This window comes from Magnolia sinica, chromosome 1 (genome assembly GCF_029962835.1).
Source record: "Magnolia sinica isolate HGM2019 chromosome 1, MsV1, whole genome shotgun sequence".
In the NCBI taxonomy this organism is placed as follows: domain Eukaryota; kingdom Viridiplantae; phylum Streptophyta; class Magnoliopsida; order Magnoliales; family Magnoliaceae; genus Magnolia; species Magnolia sinica.
The window spans coordinates 28,453,871-28,469,189 of record NC_080573.1 but is presented as its reverse complement, the minus strand read 5'-3'; the positions used below and the strand labels follow the sequence as shown (position 1 = coordinate 28,469,189).

At 38.4% G+C, this 15,319-nt stretch overlaps 1 protein-coding gene across 2 annotated transcripts; it reads left to right on the top strand.

Moving 5' to 3' along the window:
- Nucleotides 1-12,248: 12,248 nt before the first annotated feature.
- LOC131238999 (galactokinase-like) lies at nt 12,249-14,412 on the top strand. 2 transcript variants are annotated; one of them, XM_058236590.1, is made up of 3 exons: nt 12,249-12,895; nt 13,251-13,385; nt 14,181-14,412. In XM_058236590.1, the coding sequence occupies exons 1-3, from the start codon at nt 12,785-12,787 to the stop codon at nt 14,187-14,189; spliced, it is 255 nt and encodes an 84-aa protein (XP_058092573.1). In that variant the 5' UTR covers nt 12,249-12,784; the 3' UTR covers nt 14,190-14,412. The 2 variants fall into 2 exon arrangements, 1 of the variants encoding a protein (XP_058092573.1); XR_009168068.1 differs by lacking the exons at nt 12,249-12,895; nt 14,181-14,412 and adding an exon at nt 12,908-13,174 and having other exon boundaries at nt 13,251-13,761.
- Nucleotides 14,413-15,319: the final 907 nt, after the last annotated feature.

Here is a 15,319-nt window from a genome sequence, read left to right as displayed (position 1 = left end):
CAGCACAAGGTCAAAATAATTGTTGGTTGATCACGATATGAAAACAGAAAGCTACTCACCTCAAGACGGCAGGACCAATCTTTTGACAAATGCGACCCGACCTCAATTGTGTGGACCAGGTTGGATCACCTCAAGTCGGCCAAACCCGCCCTCCATAGAATTTGACTCGACCTCGATCTTGTCTGTCCACGATCTCAGCCGAAGATCCAGGAAACCGACTTTGGTACGGATCTATTTGAGATTCTAACCAAGGATCCGAAAAGATCACCTGCGAAGCAAAATGTCCGAATCCTACTATATCCATCCCTACCAAAACAGGGAAAGACTCTTTATGCCACCGCCTCTCTCCATCTATAAATAAGAGTACTCCTAATGGTAAAAGGTACGCACAATCTCTAACCATAAGCCCTCCATTCAACCGAGACTCTGATTCCATACCTGCTTTAGGCATCGAAGGTCCCCTGCATGAGCCAAGGTCTTTCTTATCTGTTTTTTGTGCAGGTCAATCCAGAGAGGGCTAGCCAGATTTCTGCATCAACAGTGACAACTATCCTTCTCCTTGACTTCTCTGCCTGGATATTTCTTAGGAGATTTTCAAAATTTGACCTTTTCTCATAATATTATTTAATAAAATAAAATATTTTAAATATTTATTATAAATTAATAAATAAATAAATAAATAAAACAAGAAATATACACATAAACTGAATTATATTAGATTTTAAATATTTTTTCATCAAGAGTTGAAAAAATTATGATAACTGAGATTTCTATAATCTCACCATAATGATTGATGAAATAGTCCATACATGGTAGGACTAAAGATCAGCCATCTAGATTAATGAAATTTGGGTCCACTCAGAGGACCTGAATATTTGGGGTTTATCGTTTTGGAGGTATCATCCAACATTCAGCCGGATTTTTTATATTCAGTTGGATGGTTCATAGGTCATTACTGTTGCTGAAAAATACCAGCACAATGTATGCACAACAAAACTACAAAAGGAAAGGCAGCGAATTGCATCCTGCCCTGCCATGACAATAATCCATCTAGGTGGGGGTTATGTGGGGCCTAATATGATGTATGGGTTTTAACCATGCGGCCTATTTATCTTTTCAAATCATTTTAGGGTATGATAAGAATAAAGATCCAAAGCTCAAGTAAACTACAACACAAGAAGAAACGTTGATAATAACACCCACGATTAAAACTTTTCTAAGGATCACCGTGATGTTTATTTGCCATCTAACCTATTCATAAGGTCATATAGACCTCAATAAAGGGTCATCACAATCCAAAACTTTTGGAGCTCCTAAGAAGTTTTTAATGGTGGGTGTTTAATCCCCATCGTGTGGTCCACTTGAGCCTTGGATTTACTTTATTTTTGGGTTTGTACCTTAAAATGATTTGTTAAAATGGATGAATAGCTCAAACATCACGGTGCACCTCACATAGCCTTGTTTGGAGAGATTATTATCTGGCAGGACAGGATGTCATCCACTTCCAAAGAAAAAAAAAATCAAAATAAAAATAAGAGATAAGAGGTATAAAGATTTAATAATATACATTTGTTCATGGGAAAACAATTTAAAACTTTCTTTTACACCAAAACAAAAGAAATAAAAATTATAACTTCTCTAGACAAGAAATCAAGAAATACCCTAGGGGAATTATTCCATCCCCAAAAACAATTTAAAACTTTCTTTTACACCAAAACAAAAGAAATAAAAATTATAACTGCTCTAGTCAAGAAATCAAGAAATACCCTAAGGGAATTATTCCATCCCCTAAAACAATTTAGAACTTTCTTTTACGCCAAAACAAAAGAAATAAAAATTATAACTTCTCTGGTCAAGAAATCAAGAAATACCTTAGGAGAATTATTCCACAAAAAGAGATGTTTGGTGGCCGTTGCCCCAGCAATTAGTTTGTAGAAGCAGGCTCCATGGTTTAGTAATAGAAGCTGTTGAATGATATGAAAGGATGATTCACGAAAAAGAATCCTAACCATTCAATATGGGCCCATGCAGCAGATAAACGGATAAGAAAGGAAACAAATCAATCCATGGTCCGATTGCAACCTAAATAAGGCCAAAGATTCAACGATAGGATCTCCCAACCTGAGGGTTTTCGATTTGTATAGCAATCAACGTGGGGACAATCACATCAAAGGATTGGATCAATATAAACATGGTCCCACCTTACAAACTAATATCCTAAACATACTTTAGAAACTCCAAGCATCCTATAATACATCTTGATATGGGCCTTTCTTTGGTTGGCCGAGGCTTACCCAATACTTAGGTCTATGATCAGGCGATCGAAGCCCATTTCAAGATTAGTACAGAAGCCTGATCCTTGGGCTTGAGTAAGGTTGTCCTCTTGGGCTTTTAGGCACAGGGAAGTTAGAACTGGGCCCAATCAGCTAATGTGTGTAATGGGCCAGGCTTTGATCTGGGCCATAGGCTCATTCCAAATCCGGCCCATAGGATGCTGAGCTGTACACAAGTCTAACTGAGCCCAGCTGTGCCCAGTAACTAATCCCAGCTCGAACTCGGCTTGGCTTGGTCCTCGAGCTTGACTAGCCAACTTGGCTCGGTTCGGTTTGGTAACAGCTTGGGCTAGTTCGAGCCGAGTTTCATATTTTTTCAAATACATAGAGTGCATCTTCAATTTCTCACAGAATGCAAAAAAGTAAGAGCAACTTACATGTATTTCATCCAACACTCAGCTGTCAGCATCAAAATCCAGATTTGAGGGTAATTTTATAATGTAAGTTTTTTTTTTTTTGCAATGATTTGTTTCATATCCATTCCTTCCTTGTAACCAGCTCATGGAGAATGTACACACCCAAAATAACACTTCGTTGAGTCATTTCATCAAACACATAGTGAACAACATTAATATCAAAATAACCGAGTCACCGAGCTGATTCGACCTGAATCGATACGAGTTGAGGTTCGATCTTAGTCGAGTTGAGCTCGGGCAAGCTCGAACTCGGCTCAAAACTTTTTCAAGCTGAGACGAGTTGAGATTTTCTGAGTCGAATGAGCTGACAAAGCCAACTCGACTCGTGTACAGCTCTTAGTCCAGGCCATGTGCATCCGGATTCAACACTTGCATTTGCCAACATATCATGAAATAGGAGCACATAAAGGTTTGCTAGTCTCACACACATTCACACGTGCCAACCTCCAAGCATGTGGAAATCTGATCGGTGCATAAGGTGGCTCACCTGCTAAGCAGACCAGCTTGCTTTCCACAAATCTTCATCTTCATAGTCGGCCACCTTATGCACCCCTCAGATCTCCCACACACTCGCCATGATTGGCAAGCGTGTTACGTGTAAAGGTGTGTGTGGAGCTACCACACAAACCAACATGGCATGATAGATGTGTGAGATCTGGGCTGTTCATCGATGGGGTCAAAGTGTTAGTTGTTTATATACCGTTCATCTTTTCTTTTTCTACCCACCTAATGACTGGAACAGTTGGATTTTTGGTCCAGGGAATGTTTCAAATTGGGTCCATAGGAGAAATGGCAGAGATCCCTGGACCAGCGAAAAAGTGAACACTTGTTCGATAGGCCAAATTCATGATGATCACGACCGATAAAATCATAAAATTGCCCCACTGGTGCATTTTTAGAGATATGGAGGGTTGATATTTACCTTAGATGATTACCATGTGAAATATGGGATATCGGGGTGGGCCACATTTGCATCATGATACACATCAGTCACGTATATGAATATATAGAAATTGCTTACTGGGCCTGGATAAGGCCCAGATTAAACGGACCTAGCGATGTACCTCAGGTCAGGTTCAAATGATGCGGCATAGGTAGAGCTGGGCATCGAGTCAAGTTGGACCAAGTTAGGGCTGGCCTGAGTCGATCCAGTTTTGAAATAGGCCTAATCCGAACTCGACCTGACTCGGTACTGAGTCCATCACGCCTGACTCGATCGGAGTCTGAGTATGGATTGGATTAAGTCTGACCTAGTCAAAAGTATTGAGTTGGGTCAAGTTGGCACTGAGTGCGGGCCGTACGACTGAAACAAGTTGGATAAACACTGAGTTGAGAGAGAGAGAGAGAGAGAGAGAGAGAGAGAGAGAGAGAGAGAGAGAGAGGAGGGTGGTGATGGTGGTGGGTGGCTGCCGGGCTTGCAAGAGGAGGATGAAGGTGGGACAGAGAGTTTGAGATCAGGTCAGAGTCGGCTGCAGTGGGTAGGGTTAGAGATACTTAGAAATTAGAGTTTTTTATATTTATATTTATATTTATTTTTAAATTATATATATACCCATATATGATTTGAGTCTGACCAGATCGAGTTTTAGATTGAGTTAATTGGTAACTCGGACTTGACTTGGTTTGAGTTTGGATTGGGCTAAGCTTACTCGGTTCAGACGACTCACCCATTCGATTCGGGTCGAGTCGGGTCTGAACGAGTTGGACGAGTCGAGTTGTCCCTTGCCTGCTCTATGCATAGGTAGGATTTCTGTGAGGCATAGACCGTCCTCGAAGCTGTCTGGCAATGGGTCTGGCCTATATCAGGCCAAATGAAGCCCATTTTTAGTGCGTAAAACAGAGCAGACCAGCAAGTTAAGGCCCACAACTTAGCCGTCATTTGGATGGTCCAGATTTTGTGGCCGGCATCTGACTATCATGCTATGTTTACCCTAATTTCTACATGAAGATGTCTCTGATCCCTTACGGAGTAGTGGGTGAATGTAGATCATCCGTTTAATGGGCTTCAAAATTGCATGGCCCACGAGGTTGGGGTACCACATCGATGAGCAATCACAGACGTCCGACTGGTGTCCGCCTAAAGATGGTAAAAGTAGGTAAAAGATCATTAATCTATTATGATAATTCAATCCATGCATTTTTGTACCGTCGGCCATTCTTGCCAGGGTCCACTAGATGGATGGTCCAGACTTACCAGCTATTTCCCAACCATGGCAATCAACAGTTCAACAGCAATAGGAGACCTGATCACAAGGTCCCACGGAATGATGTGTTTTAATCCGATTAGTAAAAAAAAAAAGATAGCACCACGTGGCATGCTCATGTCACGGCTCTTAGGGGAACCGAGTCAGAATCATCACATTTTAAGTGTGAACAAAACGAGTGACCAAACAGAAATGGTTAAAAAAATAAAATAAATCCTTACATGTGAATGCTTGTAACTAAAGCTGGACACAAACCAAGCTAACTAAGTTAATTCAATCGGCTCTGCTTGGATAAGCTCATAAGCTCAACTTGGCTCCACTTGAAAGTTGGGTTCAAACCCAACAAAATAGTTTTTTAAGCGTGAGAGAATTTTGACTAGGGGTGTACATCGAGTCGAACTGAGTCGAGCTGGCCTTATCTCAACTTGGTTTGAACACTGGCTGACCTCAGCTCGAACTTGGCTCGGCTCAGTCCTCGAGCCTAACTGGCCAGCTCGGCTCGGTTCGGTCAGCAGCTTGGGCCAGCTCGGGCCGAGTTCGAGCCAAGATCGTGCCGAGTTCACCATTGAGGCATTTCCTCAAACACTTGAACTGCAACCTCAAAAACCCATAGTTTTACAAATAGAGGCAATGGTTTTACAGGTGTTTTATCAAACACCTTTTAAGTAACATAATAAAAAATAAAAATAAAAAAAAGAAGAGAAAAAAGGTATTTGTTTAATGTACATACCTTGCTTGCCACCGGCCAAACCTTCCTTGCCACCAACCAAACCTTCCTTGCCACTAGCCACATTTCGTTGAGTCATTTTATCAAACAGTTGGTGAGCAACATCAATGGCAAAGTAACCGAGTCACCAAACTAGTTCGATCCGAGTTCGATTCGAGCTGGATTCAATTCGAGTCGAGCTGGAGCCTGCTCGAACTCATTTTCGAGCTCAAAAAATCAGCTCGACTCGGCTTGAACTCAGCTACGAATCGAGCTTTTTTGAGTTGAGTCGAGTGAGCTAACCATGCTGGCTTGATTCGTGTACAACCCTAATTTTGAGCCAAGTTCAAACTGGCCCAAGTTCAACTCGACTTAACTCGAAGCTTGGCGTCAACTTGACTTGATTCAGCTTAGCTAGAATTATAACTTATATATATATATATAAATTTAATTAATATATTTTATTATATATATATAAAAGAACTCACTTGCTTGACTCAAAAACTTGAATTCGAACTCGGCTCAAAAGCTTGAGCTTGAACTTAGCTCAAACTTGGCTCAAGCCGAATCAAGCTGTTGAGGATTTGGCTAGTCAAGCTCAAGTATCAAGTTGGGCCGAACTCAAATTGAGCCAAGCTATGCCAAGCTCAACTTGATCATGCTAGTGTACAACTCTACTTATATCATGAAGGTCTCTGAGCTAACTGATGTCTGCATGACATTCGCTCCATTCATTAGTTTATCTGATCATGTGATGTGTGCCAACTCAAGTAAGCCTTATCCGGACAAAGGAAACATAAATACCAACCTAATCCATAACTTCGGTAGGTCTCAAGAAGGTTTCAGCTGTCAGCACTCAATCCCCATGGTTTTCAGTGGTGTGGCTCATTAGAGTTTTAGATCGACCTGATCTTTTAGGCTAAAAACTAACATGAACTGAAAAAAATATGATGGACTAAGTGGATGTCACGCGTACATCATGGTGGAACCCACAAAGCAAACTTTGGGTTAGGATTGGGGCATAGGAAGTTCCTATAGTCGGCAAATGCGTGGGGAACACAAAGATGGTTGTGAAAAATCCACTCTTTCTAGTAGTTTTTCCAGGCCATATTAAGACATGATTTTAAAAATCAGGAAGATCCAAAACTCATGTGGGCCACACCACACAAAACAGTGGGAACAGAAACGTCTACTGTTGAAACCTTCTTAGAGTCGATTATGATGTTTCTATGCCATCCAAACTGTTCTCAAGTTTATTAAGGTAAACATAGCATGATACAATGTGTTGGTACAAGCGGTTTGATTCCTTCACTATGAGCTTGGAATTTCAAAAATGCGTGGTAAACTATTGTGTCTATATTTGTAATTATGCTAATGGTAGCTTTATTATCTAGTTATTATTTATGGCTGACATGTTGGTCGCATGTACTAGTAGAGATACTATTGTATCATTGTGTGGCTAGGGAATTTGATATGAAGGATATAGGTGTTGTTAATCAAATTTTTAGGATGGTCGTACTTAGAGATAATAAGAACATGAAAGTCTGAATAACCTATAAGAGTTATATTGAAAGAATTTGGTGCCACTTCGATATGCATAATTCTAATTCAATAAATACTCCATTCCCTATTAGTTGCAATCTGTCTTTAGATCAGTGTCCAAGCACAAAAGCAGAGAAGGTATATATGTCTCAAGTGCCATATTCTTTAGCAATAGGGAGCCTTATGTTTGTCATGGTGTGCACCAGACAAAATGTTGTGTAAGTAGTGGGGGCAGTTAGTAAATACACGGCGAACCCCGGGGAGAGATTATTGGGCTATTGTGGAGTATATCCTTCATTACTTAAGAGATACTTCTGAGGTGTCTATTTGTTATAACGGCAAAAATTTAGAGTGAGTTGGATTTGTGAATGCAGATTATGCAAGACATAACAATAAAAGAAGATATACTATGGATTATATGTTCTCTTTAGCCGGTGATGCGATTAGTTGAACGTCGAGAATGCAGTCAGTAGTGGCTTTGTAACAGTCCACACCCATACTGTATGATATTGTCCGCTCTGGGCATAGCCCGCACGGTTTTGTTCTTGGAGAACTCCCCCAAAAGGCCTCATGTAGTATAGGGTGACAACTCCACATATAACTACCATTACTTCAGACGACACTTTCGATGTGAGATAAAGTTTCACTTTCACTGTGTACACAGTAGCCTGCCAGCCACACAGTAGCCTGCCAGCCATCTTGGGGCCCGCCCACATGTGACCAAATTCACGATCATTTCCATGCACTTCACGGTCATTTCCCTTCACTTCACGATCATTTCCATGCATTTCACGGTCAATTCGCGCTCTGGGCATAGCCCGTACGGTTTTGTTCTCGGGGAACTCCCCCAAAAGGCCTCATGTAGTATAGGGTGACAACTCCACATATAACTACCATTACTTCAGACGACACTTTCGATGTGGGATAAAGTTTCACTTTCACTGTGTACACAGTAGCCTGCCAGCCACACAGTAGCCTGCCAGCCATCTTGGGGCCCGCCCACATGTGCGCCCGCCCACGTGTGCCCGCTCACATGTAGCCACAGTGACGGGGCGTCACAGGCTTTGTCTACTATAAAAGCATAGTATGGTCAGCTACATAAGCATGTAGAGAAGTTATTTGGTTGAAGAGATTACTAGAATAATTAAAATTCAGGCAAGTGATTTATTGTGACAGTTAAAACACATTATACTTGGCTAAAATTTTGGTATTTTATACTTAGACCAAGTATATCGATGTTCAGTATTACCTTGTATATGACGTGGTGGAAGATCGTCAGATCTCATTGTAGAAGATTGTAATGCCCCAGTTTTCGAAACTCAAGTATATGACTCGTTTTCTGAAAACCCGAGTGTTAACCTTTAAAGATAGCTAAATTTCGCATGTGTATATATGTGTGTGTATGTATATATATATATATATATATATATATATATATTATTTTCTATTTTAGAGTAAGCAGTTTAGCAGAAAAGAATAAATTAATTAAACTTATAGGAAATTCACATATACATTTAGAATAAACAAGTGGCTGCCTATATGGCTTATACAAACCAATATTTCAATACGTACAATTATAAAATGAAATAATTTAACATATGAAACAAAATAAATGACTAGTCTTGAGCTACAAAATCACGTAGCTTCTCTTGTCAGATGCAGTCATGTATCCCTGATAATTGTACCTTACTCATCAATCTGGACATGAATATATTTAAACCACATGTACTACCTGTATGATTATTGTAACACTCTGATTCTCATGACTCAAGGATGATCGCTCATCATTGAGAACCGAGTATTACATTAAAAAGTCTACTACCAATAAGCCTTCATTGTTAGAGATCCCATGATATAATATGAATTAACCACCGTATAAACTATAATGCCAGGAGTATTAACAAGAGAGATTTAAAACATGTAAATGTCAATGGAAAGAAATCCCTCAATAGGGGAGTTTAATTACAAGCTGTGGAATCAAAAGTATAAAGGCCTAATGACAAAAGTAAGTAAATCATAAACCACTGGTTGAGCTCAAACAACTTAACTGCACTAGCATAGTACCCCTCATCGACAAACTCCTCTCTAGCCTCCTCTGGGATCCCGACTGGGGGTTCTTCCTCACACTCTGACCCTGCATCTGTTTGGTATAACCGCACTATAAAGTGAGTGATAATTCAGTGGAAGTTACCCTCCAAGATTTCATACATGTCATGATAACACACTCTAACCTTGCATCTGTTTGGTGTAACTGCACTATAAAGTGAGTGATAATTTAGTGGAAGTTACCCTCCAAGATTTCATACATGTCATGATAACCCAAAATAGACTTCAAATCAACTTAGCCATTTATAATGAGGATAATATTACTTGAATATATATGTGAATGTACGAATGTATGCGTAAAATCACAAACCTGGGGATGCACATCCAACTGGTAAAAGGGTCACTCGAGATAGATTCACTAACTAGAAAAGACTATGTGGTGAGAGTGCCCAAGTTAATTTAGTCTCCTAGAAAAGTATTCAGGATACACTCGAGGAGTTCTTAAACACTCGAAAAAGCCTCATACCAAGGGAGCAACCCATAGTGGTATGAATGCACACAAATTTGAAAGTTATGTTAGAATAATTTTTTCAAATAAAGTCTTTAGTAGACTTAGCAGAATGTATCTTATATCAACCACCCGGTAAAGCTCATATGTCATGCATGAATGTTATGGATAGTGAACTTACATGCACAAATCTTCGATTTGGTAATAATGTTTCTTAACCAGTGGTCACTATTCAATCTTAAGATCCTTGGTAGGGCCTTCAACATCTCATCATGGATTTTGACTCGGCAAATACCCCATTGAGTTAGGCCTGATTTATCTCCAAGTTCTAATGTCAAGGACTACCTAAGGAGATTTTGGGAAGCCTCACCATATTCAAGATTCGAGTGATCTTATGACTGCAACAAGTATTTTCCTAGCTCTAACTCAATCAGTATATTGAGTAGAAATCTTAAAACTGAGTTGACTCAGTAGTAAGTCGCTGAAATAACTCTTCCAGGTAACACCTTCAACCACTTACTGTGAAGAACCAACCCCTCCCTCAACTAAGCTTGAATTAAATTACTTCAAGTAGCTAACAAGGCCCTACTATCGGATGGTTCAAGTTTGATTTAGAAATTGTATTGAACTATTATTAACTTGATCATAGGATACTTGAGCTCGCACCATAGGGATATTCAAGACAAATATGTCTACATATAAGGTGAGGAGTTATCATCTTTGCTTTATACATCCATTTGAATTCCATTATAGCCTAATCTAGCGAGTGAGCTGATTTTTTTAATGTAATTACTATAAACCTAGTGCACTGCAAGATCTTGTGAACATGATTATACTACTACTACTCTTGCTTCATATTGATGAGCCTTGCGAGCATAGATTTTACTTCTAATATTCTTGATAACGAGTCTTGGAAACATGTTTATTCTTATCATGTTTTACTCCAATTAACAAATCTTGTGACAAGGATCATGTCTGTAATATTTTTGCCTTATTAGGGAATTTTGAAATGCTTTATAAACCTTACAAAACATTGAATGTTATAGATATACTCGTATACTAGCATTCTATACTCAGTACCGTAAGGGGTACTGAGTTGACGTGGCGGTATTCTATTGGCCTTGAGATGTGGGGCCGGCTTCACTCCTCCAAATGTTAGAGCAAACGGCATTAGCCCATTTCTCTCTCCATAAATAGAAACGTAAAGGGATCTGCTGGTCATCTTCCCCAGCAGAAATTGTATTGCGCCTATCGACCTCTCCATCTCCATCTCGAGTTCAACTTCCCTCTCTTTCTCGGATTGACATCAACTCATTTCTCTATATGGTGATGTTGATTTAGGATTAGGAATTTTGCTCTTATTTCTCTTCTCTCTTTACATAGTGATGTTGATTTAGTATTAGGGATTTTGCTCTCTTCAGTTGACAGTTTGATGAGAGATTAGAGATTAGGATTTGAAATTGAAAATCCGCAGTAGGAAAATTTTCAAATCCCTAATTTATAACTTGAGATTTTTCAAATTTATAATTCCTAATTAGCATTTTCATATTAGAAATTGAGAATTCATATTAGGGGATTTTTCAAATCCCTAATCCATAACTCGAGATTCTTCAAATTTCTAGTTAGCATTTTTCAATCCCTAATCCATAGTAGGGGATTCCCTATTTGTTTTTTTTTTTTAGAGATAACATTCCTAATCAAATGTGTGTTTTTTTTTTTTTTTTTAAAATTTCAATCCCTAATTAGGATTTTGCATTTGTAAATTTAATTGGGGACTTTTTTTTAATCTAGTTATGATTTTTAATTTTTAATCCCTAATTAGGAACATTTTGTCATCCTCGGAGGTAAATGTAGACAAAAGGTTTTATTCTGGGGTGCTAGTTTCAACCACAATATCTATTTCTTTGTTCCTTGATAGGATATAATTCATATTAGATCTTGACTTCCTAAAACTTGGGGATGCAGGATGCCCTGTTTTGAATGGTAGCTAACCCTGAAATTTATTTTCTGGAAATTTGGATATAATGGCTATTGGAATGAAACTACTCTATCTGCTGGGTTTTGTGCGGTAAGGTGGATGGTGGTTAATGATTGTTTAATGTCACACACACAGATAATATCATAATACATTAAGAAAACCTTTCAAGGTTTCTTCCAGGAGTATGATCACAAGTCTTACAGTCCTATGGAACGGGATACATGTACCTGTTCTTCAGTTGGGTTCCATGGACCGCATGTGTGCATTGAATGTGGCCTGTTAGGCTGCTTCTCAATTTGCTCCTTTGATTGGTCTATTTGATGAATGGACTATTTTAAGTTTCAGGACTTGAGACAGAAATGGGTTGGCCTCCTTGATCATGACCTTTATCTCTTCTCCACCTGCATTTTGCACAATTTCAAAGGAATGCCATCACATGTGTCAACAAATATCATGGGTTTTGTGCATGCTATGCTTTATCATGTGCCTTGTGGAGTTCTCATATTCTTGCACACAGTTCAAGTGCTTCCTCAGAGAGAGGACAACGTATCACTGGTTGGCTGCATATAGTTTATCCCTTTAATTGATGGCATGTTTCACTGTTATTATAGTGTCACTACTACATCCCTGTTCTTGGATGTGACAATTGCAAAAGCTTAAACTCTTACTTTGGATGACATTCATAACATCATATATAGTTCTTCCTGTTTCCTATGTCCACAAGGTGGAAAACTCATTTCTTATTCTTGGGTCCATTTTAGTATCCTATTACATCTCTACTGCTTATAAGGCTGTCAAAGGACCGGATCTTGGTTGGTTTGGGCTTGTGCTTCAAACTTGTTGGGCCGGGTCTTTTTTTTAGCCCTTATCTCACCCTGCCCATTGAAAACCCGAACTACTATATCAACCACACTTTGGCTGTTGGGAGGCTGTTTGGGTTATTTTAGACTCTGTAAACTCTCTATTACTGCTGATAGTATTTTTGCATTCTATGTTACTAATTCCGCATACAATGTTGTTCCTGTAGATTGTCCTTGGTATAAAGTTAGGGATGAAACCAAAAGATGCAATCTCCAAAGTGAAAACTCTCTCTGATGTTGAGGGTTTGTGCGTATCTTTTGCTAATAGCCATGATTCTTCTGATCCTGTGCTCGCTGTTAAGGTATTCATTTTTCTCTTTTTAGTTATGTTTTGGAATTGGATTTAGAGAGAGTGTCTGTTCGCGTGTGTGTTTATGAAAATGTAAGGTGGTGATTGAGTTCTCGCAACAAAGTGGCAATCAACTTCAAACTGTTTTTTTCAATCATGAAAATTGGATTTGTGCTGAATGGAATAATTCTTTACACCGTTTAGAAAAAACTGTGCACCCGAACAGTTTGGAATTTGGGCCAACCTCCTAAGTGCAGCCCATTGACAACCACTGTTTGATAACCTCCATGTGGTAGGATTAGAGTTCCTGTTTCCTTAAGCTAGTAGACTTTCAATGCACCATTGGTTGATAAACATTTCTTATACAGGAATTTCTGACTGAGGAACCTTATAAAGCTGAAGATATTGAGAAAATTACAGAGGAAAGTCTCACATCGATCTTGGGTAATTCACCAACTTCGTTAGCTGTACTTAGAGCTGCGAAGCATTTTAAGCTATTTCAGGTGATTACTTTAATACTGTACTGTGTTACATGAACTGCATATGCTTTACTTATTACAAGTCTCCACCCGGTTTACATCTCTTGTTGCGTCATATTCTCCATGTTTTTTAATGATCCTTTGTTAAGGAACTTCATTTTTTTATTTAATTTAAATATGCTGGTAAGATCAATTAGTGGTGACTTGGACTTGCCTGAATGTCAAGCTTTTATCCCCCAAAAAAAAAAAACAAAAAAACAAAACACAGAAGTAGTTAAAAATCTTCTCAGGTTGGGAGTGATATTTGCAATTTTCTTTTAGCAGTTAGCAAGTTAGCATGCACCATCATTTACTCCATGCTTTTAGTAGGTATATTGTAGTTCACCAATCTGTTTTTTTTAGTTGAGTGTATTTCCTTTTTTCCTTTTTTGGCAAGTGGTCAGTATACGCTGTGTATCATCTGTGTTTGGGTAAACCATATTGTTTGGGTAAACCATATGCCGGCAATATGATTGGTATTGGAAACATTTAAAAATCATGTATGCTCCCAGTGATTTTATATTAGATTTTGATTTCCTTCGAATATTCTCGTGACACGTGGTTTCTCTCTGGTAGTAGTGAAGCTAGGAGAGTATCTTAGTACCATAATTACTATATTGATTTGCTAGAGCATTTGATTCAAACATGCATGATTTCTATTTTAATGATTGTCTGAGGTCATTTCATAATTGCTTCCCAAAGTCATGATCCTTGATGTGTTGTTAACATACATTATTTAATTTAATTAGGTTCATGTAATACACGAATGGGCCTGGGCAGGTACTCTAAATGAAGGGACTACTTGGCTCCATTTGCAGAGACTAGCTGATACATGGCACGAGATACTGTTAATTCCAGTGAGAGGAGTTGTCATTGGCATGGTATTAACAGATTTGCTTCTAAGGTAACTTTGGTGGCATTTCCAAATGCCCTAATGCCTATAGCTTTCCTTCTGAAAATTAATGTATTTTTGATGAGTTCTAAATGATAAAACATAAGTTGAACTTAAGTTAGTGATTCATTCATTCAATTACAATCTTTCATTATTGAATGAATGATTGTAATTGAATGAATGAATAATTGTAATTGATATTTGCCTCAAAAGGCTTGTTGCTGACAATAATCAAGGTGGTTATCTATTTTTGTCAACAAAGAGTGTGGCTATAGTTCAAAGGTTAAACATCACTCAAGCTAAAAAAAAATAAAATAAAATCAGTTTTAGCTTATCAAGTTAACTTTCCAATGGCGACGTGATTCCGTAATTCAAGCAAGCATTCAACAAATTAGGTCCAGATTACCAATTAGGCAAGGGTTAGTATCTGTGAATTATGTAATCAGAGTTGCATTGGAAAGACGCATCTGTTATGCCTTGCGCCTTACCTTTTGGCTGTAATTTTTATCGGTGAAATTAAGGTGGTTGTAATTGTAAATAGGGGAATACATCACTCTTGTTTGATTTGAATATCTATCAATGTGTGATCACAAGCAATGGGTATGATGTGAATTAAATGTGGCTTTAATGTGGATTCAAAATAGAATTGAATTAGATTTTGTCTGTATTCATTGCCCTTAAAAATGATGGATGATGCTCACAAGGGAATCGGATTGTGTATTGAGTAACTCAGTACGCTAAGGGGTACTGAGTTGATTATGATTTGGAGCTCGATCTCTCAATGATCTTATCTTTTTCATTGGAATAACTGAGGCTTTAAACATTTCAATGATTGTACTGACTAGAAACATTTCAAACTTTTTCATTCCATGCCCAGTGAAAATCATCTCAACATAGACTGGAAACAAAAATGCATTCAACAATTTTGTTTCAACGTACATTTTTTCAATAATTTACGTGCCAAAGAACAAATGCAAGTATGGATTGAAAGTTGAGTCCTCTTAAGAAAATTCAATTTTAGCATATT

Excerpts from the sequence above, each read along its gene's own strand:
- LOC131238999 (XM_058236590.1), top strand. The coding sequence starts at position 12,785 with ATGAAACCAAAAGATGCAATCTCCAAAGTGAAAACTCTCTCTGATGTT. Across the intron at positions 12,896-13,250 it reads ATCCTGTGCTCGCTGTTAAG|GAATTTCTGACTGAGGAACC; the intron begins GTATTCATTTTT and ends TTTCTTATACAG.